At 33.2% G+C, this 8,504-nt stretch overlaps 2 protein-coding genes across 2 annotated transcripts; both read right to left on the bottom strand.

The window, feature by feature from the left end:
* Window positions 1–1,253: 1,253 nt before the first annotated feature.
* On the bottom strand, window positions 1,254–2,934 carry LOC107907826 (protein indeterminate-domain 12). The gene is made up of 3 exons (XM_016835140.2): window positions 2,788–2,934; window positions 2,303–2,699; window positions 1,254–2,211 (listed from the first exon to the last, which is right to left on the bottom strand). The coding sequence occupies exons 1-3, from the start codon at window positions 2,927–2,929 to the stop codon at window positions 1,479–1,481; spliced, it is 1,272 nt and encodes a 423-aa protein (XP_016690629.2). The 5' UTR covers window positions 2,930–2,934; the 3' UTR covers window positions 1,254–1,478.
* A 2,662-nt stretch (window positions 2,935–5,596) lies between these two features.
* On the bottom strand, window positions 5,597–6,509 carry LOC107907827 (uncharacterized). Its single transcript, XM_016835141.2, has 3 exons — window positions 6,313–6,509; window positions 6,108–6,229; window positions 5,597–6,024 (listed from the first exon to the last, which is right to left on the bottom strand). The coding sequence occupies exons 1-3, from the start codon at window positions 6,328–6,330 to the stop codon at window positions 5,787–5,789; spliced, it is 378 nt and encodes a 125-aa protein (XP_016690630.1). The 5' UTR covers window positions 6,331–6,509; the 3' UTR covers window positions 5,597–5,786.
* Window positions 6,510–8,504: the final 1,995 nt, after the last annotated feature.

Genomic DNA, 8,504 nt, shown 5'->3' with positions numbered 1-8,504 from the left:
TGAGTGTTAGAGGTTGTAATCACTTGTTGCACGAGTGGCTAAAATAGTGAATATTATCTTTTTGGGTAAGATCCCGCAGACGTAGAAAAACTAAATTGCTTAAACATATAATGTGCCTTTTTTTTGTGTGTGTGTTTTTACCTTGTTCATACCCAATGCCTAAAGCAGTTGGCATTGATCATTGCACTGCTGCTTAACACTGTTAAAATTTACTTGCAAATATCGATTTAGCTCTTTCGCCCTATCACATGAGAAATGATTAAAATGTGCTTGGATATGGTTTCTTGCTGCTCATATTTGTTTTAATAGACCATTTTGCTTTCATATTCGGAAACTTGTATTTATCAAAATAATGACGACAGGCATGATAAAAGAGTGAATTTTGTGTCACAATTCGCAACTAACTAGAGACCATATGTGATGGAGGAGTATCTATTAATTTGCTATTAACTTTAGTCCAAATCGAAGAAAATGTAGTTAGCATATTTTTGGTTTTGAAAGTTTAATGGGTGCATTAATTTATACGTGCAAAAAAATTCGAGTCTATATAAATGGAAAGATTTGAAAATCTAGTATGCCATACATTAAGTACAATCTTTTTAGAGTTTTCTTTTACGAGGAGTATTTATGTTAATTTAAAAAAAAATTAAAATATTTATTAAAGTGAATCTAATTATTAATCTTTCTACATTAAAAAGTAGATGTTGCTCAATAATTTTAATAAAGATTTAAAGGATGAATTTTGACAAGCACTCATTTTGTTCAATGTTTTGTTCATATATTGGGAAGTAATGCATGTATCGGATTTTATGCATGAGATTCAACGTATTGCAAATTAATGCATGAGATTCCTTTCATGAAACGATACATGAGAATTCACATCTTGACGCGAGTCCACTGATGTTTTACTTGGTAAATATCTGTCGTCCCAATTCGTAAGTAACTAGTTTGATAGATGCTTGGCTAAAATAAATGATTTATTATTTGATTTATTCGTTTTCAAGTAGGGTTTTTTAGAGTGACAGAGTTAACGGGGCTGGCAGGGCCTCCGATCCCATAAAATGTAAAATTTTTTATTTAATTTCTTTATAATTTATAAAATTTTAAATTAATAATGGTAAAATTTTATTTTGGCCCCTTCAAAAATAATAAAAATTTGATTTAATCATCTAAAAATTATAAAAATATAGACTATTAAAATTTTAAAATTACATTTTTACTATAATAAAACTATACAGTTTAATTCCGCCCCAACAAATTTTTTGGTTCCGCCACTAGTCTTTTCCAATATCATCCAATGACAGCTAGTTAAAGCGATATTAGCAGCAAATACATAAATGTTACATCATCTTTGATTAGCATGGCTATCTGTTTCCGATTATGTTAAACCAAAACTTGAAATGAGATCGCTCCTTGATGAAAAAGTGGTGCAATTACTACAACATCACTAATAACTTAGCTGGAACTAGTTCAGCAGTTTACCAGTTAGCACGTAAATTGTTCAGCCCTTCCTGCGCGTTGGAGTAGCCCAAGTTCATTATGTTTCCGTCATAGTTTCTTTCGTTATCCACATTCTGATGCCCTGTTGGTTTCATACCTAAGAAATCAACTGTAAGTTTTTGTCCACCTTCCATGTACACTTGTCCCAACAGATTTGCAGCTTTTCCATTCTCTGCCTGTAGAAAATGAGAGTCGAACAACGCAGTTGGAGCAAGAGGATTGTGAGATGTTTCTTCTCCCACATACAAACCATTGGTACCGGCGCCATTCGAACCGTCCTGGACTGAGCCAGATGAGTTCATGTTACTGGTTGAATATCCAGTAAAACCTCTGAGTAGGATTGGGGCGATTGTATTATCACTGATCTTAGCGCCCATTTGTGCAGCTTTCTGTAACAGGGCTGTTGCAGATGTATAAGCAGACCCTATCGCAAGTGTAGAAGCCAGGGATGTTGTTGGATTGAAAATTTGATCCAAATTGCTGGAGATATTCACGATCCCAGTCGACTTCAAAGACAATAGCCTCTGTGAGTTGTCCGTGCTCTCATTACCAATCGACAGATTCATCTTTGTGTTGTCAGAAATGGACATTGTCTCGTCTGCTTGCTTCTGCAAAATTGATCCTCCAATGGCACCATGGTTACGGTTCACCTTGTAATTTTCCTCTGTTAATGCATCGCAGAAGGCTCTATGTGTGACGAAGCTGTCCTTCCTGTTCAAAACAAATGGATTGAAAAATAATGATTTCAGTATCATCCGTCACACCTTGGATCACTTACAGAACATATATATATGCTACATACCTCGAAAAAATTGTGCCACAGTCGCAACGATATTCTCGGGTGCCACAGATCTTGGCGTGTGCCTTCCAATCCGATTGGACAGCATATCTTTTAGAGCACTTATCACATTTCCATTTCTTTTCTCCATGCTTCCTGCAGAAATGCTTCTTAATGCCAGTCAAGTCGCCTAAAGCCCGGCTCGGATGATGATGAACACAATTCGGCTCAGGACATACATAAACCCTTTTCTTAACCTCTGTATTTGTTCGTTGCTTTAGTTTCCAAGGCAAGTTATGCCCTCTTCTATGCAGCTGAAGGTTCTGATCTCGTTGAAATCCTTTATGACACACCTCACATATGTACCTGTTGGTTGCCATTAGCGTCCTAGGAGACAGTGCTACCACCTCCGCATCAGGATCTGAAAATTTGCCAAAAACTGAAAACTTAGTGATCTTACAATACCTTCATGCAACTTACTTAAACAATTGTACAGAAAGCATGCTTGCCTGGATTCCCTGGAAGATTCCTTTTCTTCTTTGAACTTGTGGTGATAGGATGTTCAATAGGATTGGGACTCTCATTAGACGACTGTGAGATGACAGTGCTGTGATGTTCATCTTCTTCAAAATCTTGAACAAAGTTTGACATGTTTAACTGGCCTTTTGATAGTTGATACTGATACAATGTTAAGCAGCAGTTAATATATGATCCAATAAGGTGGGGGACTTGGCTAGCCGACAAAAGGAAGAAAAAATTCCATACCAACCACGATGGAAGACCATGGTCCATGTATTGTTAACTAATCCGGAATAAGAATTCTTTGATAGCAACATCATTCCATCAAACAACATTTGTTAAGATCATCCATGAATAAACTATACATTAAAAGTTGGGTCTGTTTGTCGTGTATGTGACAAGTAAGTGAACTTGTTGCAAATCCCCAATGATTTTCTTTTCAAGGGTCAAAAGAAGGAAGTCCATAAGTGGCGGTGGAAGAGGAACTTCAAAAGCTGTTTGCCGTTTATGTTATTGACATAAAGAATTAGTTGAGCAGGTAATTAATGAGACAAAAAGAAAGAGTTGCAGAGAAATTAAAAATGGAAAAAGTGTAGAGGATGCCAAAGGAGAGATCCAAATAAACAGACAAGTTTTGCCTTCCGTTAAAATTTTGTAAGGGTGATATCATATGTAACATTAATTTTCTACCTGCTTCCATGATCCACTCATCACAAATTTGGCATATTTGTGTTTGTCATTCTTGATTGTTGCTTTGCTTTGCTTTGAATTGAATTGCTAGAATTAGTTTTCCTCACAACCCCAAAAGAGAAGTATGATGTTAATTGCATTGTATACGTTATTCATTTTTATACCTAAATATATTAGAGGTTTTAAATCAGGTTTTAAAATTGATACGATGAAAATTCATAATTAGCAATTTGTTTTCATTAGATCAACCCTAAAATCCGAATTAAATCCTATTTATCAGACTGTATTTGATAAATAATTAAAAAAATTATAATTAACACTAAATTTATTCTACGAACAAAATCATGAAAAATTTAAACCTAATAATACTAAAAATTAACTTCCATCTTCGAAAAAAGAAATTAAATTTTGTCAAATCAACCCTATAATCCAAATTAAACACTAAAAAATTAACTTTATTACCTTTAGATATCAAAATAGATAACTTTTATCAAATACATGTACCAAATTAGACCAAACAATAACACAAATACCACATCAAAGAAAAGAAGAAAAAAGAGTTACATTAGCAATACCAATGATGCAGAATAAGTAGGTTGAATTAATGTTTAAATGAAAATCATTGCAGTTATTGGCAGTAATCGAATAGTATAACATTAATGGTGTGACGTGGATCTGAAAACCGACAGGCTAATTAAGTAAGAATTTTGTATTTGGACATATCTTTGGATTGAGCTTTCAAGATTTCGGATTTAACAATGTTATTACTTTAAGAGGCCTCAACACCGGTGTAACTCAAACCCCTCTTAAAGCACTCATTAGCCGGAATGATGATGATGGCTATTATTATTAAGTTTCAAAATAGCAACAATCACTGATATTATATTTATCTTAAACTGAATTATTCTTGGAATTTTTGCAACAATGTTTTTTTTCTCTTCCAATAAAAGGTGATGGTAGGGTTTGTTTAGAATTATCAATTAAAGAGTTGAAATCAGTGCAATGTAAGTTCTTTACTTGATCTTTTTATGAAGTGTCATGTAAAATGTGAATAGAGCGTTTGAAATACATTTCAATATATTTTTGTTTGAAAGGTAAGATAACCTTTTTAACACTAAGATAAAAATATGATGAATAATAAAAGAGATTGTTTTTCGATGTTCAATGAAATTCTCTCACCAAAAATTCATTGGAGCTTCCTTACCATGGGAGATATTTATTGAAGGTATGGAAGATTCATTGGTGGGTTTATACCTAAAAAGGTCGAAAAGATAGAAATATTATTGGTTTTGTTAGCTTCTCGGCCCTACATGAAGCAAAGTAGGTTGCCTTCATGTTTAATGATGCTTGGATTATTAATACTCTTATACAAGTCAATGTTTCAAGGTAACAAAAGTCCCGGAGAAGGTGGCTAAATAAACCATTTAAGAAAAAAAAAAGAATTATTAAACGATAATGAGGATTTTAAAAACAAGAACTTGGAAATCAAAATGGATCAAGTATCTGAACCAACAGGTATGAGATATAAGAGTCTATTATTTGAATCCAATGGTTAATAACGTAGGCCAAATAATGGGTAGGGTTCAAGAAGTTGGCATGGTATTATGAGTGTGGAAGAGGTATTTTCGAGATTTGATTTTAAAAAAATTAGGATTGAATTCGAGTTTGGTCTATTCAAATTTGTTCAAATAATTCATTATATATATATTAAGAGTTAAAAATTCAAGTTTAAGTTCAACTTATAAACATATAAGATAGAATGATTGTAATGTAATAAGTAGTTTTTAGAAATTTGTTATCTTTCATATTAATTACATTAATCTCTGGTATAATCAATTGATATGTTTGAATGCATTTTTCTTTTCTTTTTATGCATTACTATATGTTCCGAAAACTATTACTTCATTCTTGATAAAATATTTTCGTGGTAATTCCTTAAAATTGTATGTCAATGGCAAAGCTAGGGAGCCTCCGGCCCCCCTAAAATGAAAAATTGTTTATTATTGTATAATTTATAAAATTTCAAATTAGAAATGATAAAATTGTATTTTGACCTTAAAAGATGATAAAAATTTGATTTAATCCTTTAAAAATTATAAAATCACAAGCTATTAAAATGGTAAAATTACATTTTTTATTATTGTAAAAATATATAATTTAATACCGACTAATATATAAAGATGTAGTCCGAGCCTCTTTATAGTTTGGGTGGGCTGAAATGAATACATGGAAGCTATTAACATGTAGAAGAAGAGTTATTTGAAATGCAACACCATATATGTGCAATAGATTTAGAAGTTCAACGTTTGGGTTCCTGAATGTGGGCCACTTTTCGGAGGAAAGACTTGTTCAAGAACTTTTGGCCAGAAGCAGTAGCTTGATTAGGACTGTCAAGCTCTGATATAGATGCCCTCTTCTGCTTGGTGATCACCACATTAGGGCAATGCCTTAACTGCTGCTTTTCTGTGTGTGCCGCGATCATTATTGCCACCGCAACCATTCCCCCCACAATGTAAATCGGCATATAGTCCCAATGCCTGCAAATGTCCACCATTTCCCTCTTACTTCAAAACCAAAAAAAGAAAAGATCATGTGGACGTCAATTGAATTTAAAATTTACTTGTTGGGAGGGAGATCACCTGGAGCAGTGGTATATTGTTTCATCCTTTGAGTTGTGGATGATGCAAATAATCGGTTCGAGCTCCTAATTTCCAATTGAGTGATCATTGATTTCCAATAACCCTGCAACACAATTTCATCTTATCATATCAAAATCAACAACAAATAATATAAGGGAGGCCAATGTTGCAAACATCTATGTATACCGTTGCTCTAAAAGCCATTTTATCCAAATTCAGTTCAAAGTAAAGTTGCACTAAGTGGATGGTAAGAAGGAAGTCTGATTGGCAATGTCTGGATCAGATTTAAGAGGAGGGGTGGGTGGGCTTGGAATTATGGAAACTAATTAAGGGAAGATTAGAATGACACGTTGAAGGTAACCAGAATTTGTAGGTGCGGTAGTTAAATAAGGCTTCTGAGTATTTCCTATTATTGTTTTTAAAGAGTTTACGATTATAATAGTGGATTAATTATCTATTATATGTATTGTTTTCATCCTCGTTGTAATGGCCCAATATTGCCCGGCCCAATATGAATAATAAAAACAAATATATATATTAAATGTCCAAAATGTCCATATTACAGTGACCCAAAACCGTTTACAATAACTCACTAAAACCCAAGCCCAAATCCGAATACATACGGCCCAACACCAAAGAGAAAAAGAAACCCTAGGCATTCAGCCCTAGCACGAGCGTCGCAAAGGCTTCTAGCGCCGTTCTCCCCACGCCTCCACGCGCTACGCCGTGCCACGTCATCGTACGGCCATTCCTGCAACAAACGAAAGACGAACAACGCAACACCAAACAAAAAAGGACAGATAACAGTTGTAAAAAATTTCAGATTTTGATTATTTCTTTTGGATTTTTCGGCACTATAAAGGCCAATTTAAAAAAAACTGTAAGAAAAAAGAGACCCACAAAGATTGTAGCAAAAATATTTGAAAGAAAAGCAATAAAAAAAACAGTTTCAAAAGGTGATCTTTTCTTTTTTCTTATTTGGTTTTCTCTACCGTTTTCTTTTTATTTTTTTAATCGTGAGTAAACAAAAGAGAAAGGAGAAGGTTTACCTCGAAAAGCCTTCGGATCCGCGCGAGGAGGAGCTAAAAAGCCCCTAGGGGTGCAGCTCTGACCACCGTTGACGGTGTAATCACAGCGGAGAGGTGGCAGATTGGCGGCGACGTTCAAAGGGTTAAGGATGAAACCCTAGCAGAGTTTTTTTTTCTAAGAAATAAAGTAGAAGTGTTTTTAAGAAAAATTTTGTTTTAAGTAACAAAGGGAAACAACGACACCGTTTAATGGCCTGTACCAGCACGGTGACCCGACCCAAGGGGAGGATCCACATGTTTTGTCTCGACGGGCTATCTACGCGCGCGGTCCCTCCTCTTTTGCGATGATTTCCAATTTGGTCCTTTTTTTCTTTCTTTTCTTTTTCTTTTAAATTAGCCGCGTGATTTTATTTGTGTTTCATTTTGGTCCCGTGTTAAACACAGCGTTTCAGAAACTTGGATTAATTTCTTTATTGGTCCCCCACTTTGTTTTAATTCTATTATTTTCTTGTCAATTTAGGTTTAATTGCGATTTAATTCCCTTTTTTTTACATTTATTTTTTTCATTAATTTATTGATTAATTGACTATTTTTATTTTTATTACTATTTATTATTGTTATTGACATTATTATATTTGATTATTTTTCTATCTACCTATTTATATATATATATTACTTTGTTCTTTATTATTATTTTTTAAACTGTTTTATTATACATATATGTACCTACGTAATATATATTATTTAATTTTAAACTATATATATGTATATTTCTTATCTATACCTGTTGCTATATATACTATTATATGAAGTTTTTTCGTTCTATTATTTTTTAAATTAACTCATATACATTATTTTATATATTGTTATAATATTGACCTTAAAGTTCATTCACATATTATTTATTTTTATTGATATTTTTATATTTCAAACTTTTGCGTATTTTATTTAAATTCTTTTATTCATACAATTTTCAATTCTTCTCTTTGTTATGTTTTTTTGTATCAATTTGCATGATGTTCCATTCGAGATTAATTTTCCAATTCATTTAGCCTTTAATTATTGATATTGGTATGGATATTATATGGGACTATTGCTTGTGTATGTATGTATTGTGTTGCTCATCTATATTTAAGGGTTATTTGTGTTCACTAGTGTATACTTTGGCCTACGAATTATCACTTCGCATTGTCATTCCATCGCGCTTTATTCACCTCAAAAGAATAACGTTTAATATCATTTAGGTATCAAAACCAATCTATCCAAAAACTTTCAAAATAACGCAATACTCGAAATTTGGAATCCTCGAGGGAATGGAGCCCTAACGTATTGGGTTCCAATTTTCCTCGT

The sequence above is a fragment of the Gossypium hirsutum genome, chromosome D02 (genome assembly GCF_007990345.1).
Source record: "Gossypium hirsutum isolate 1008001.06 chromosome D02, Gossypium_hirsutum_v2.1, whole genome shotgun sequence".
NCBI lineage: Eukaryota > Viridiplantae > Streptophyta > Magnoliopsida > Malvales > Malvaceae > Gossypium > Gossypium hirsutum.
This window is presented reverse-complemented; position numbering and strand designations above follow the sequence as displayed.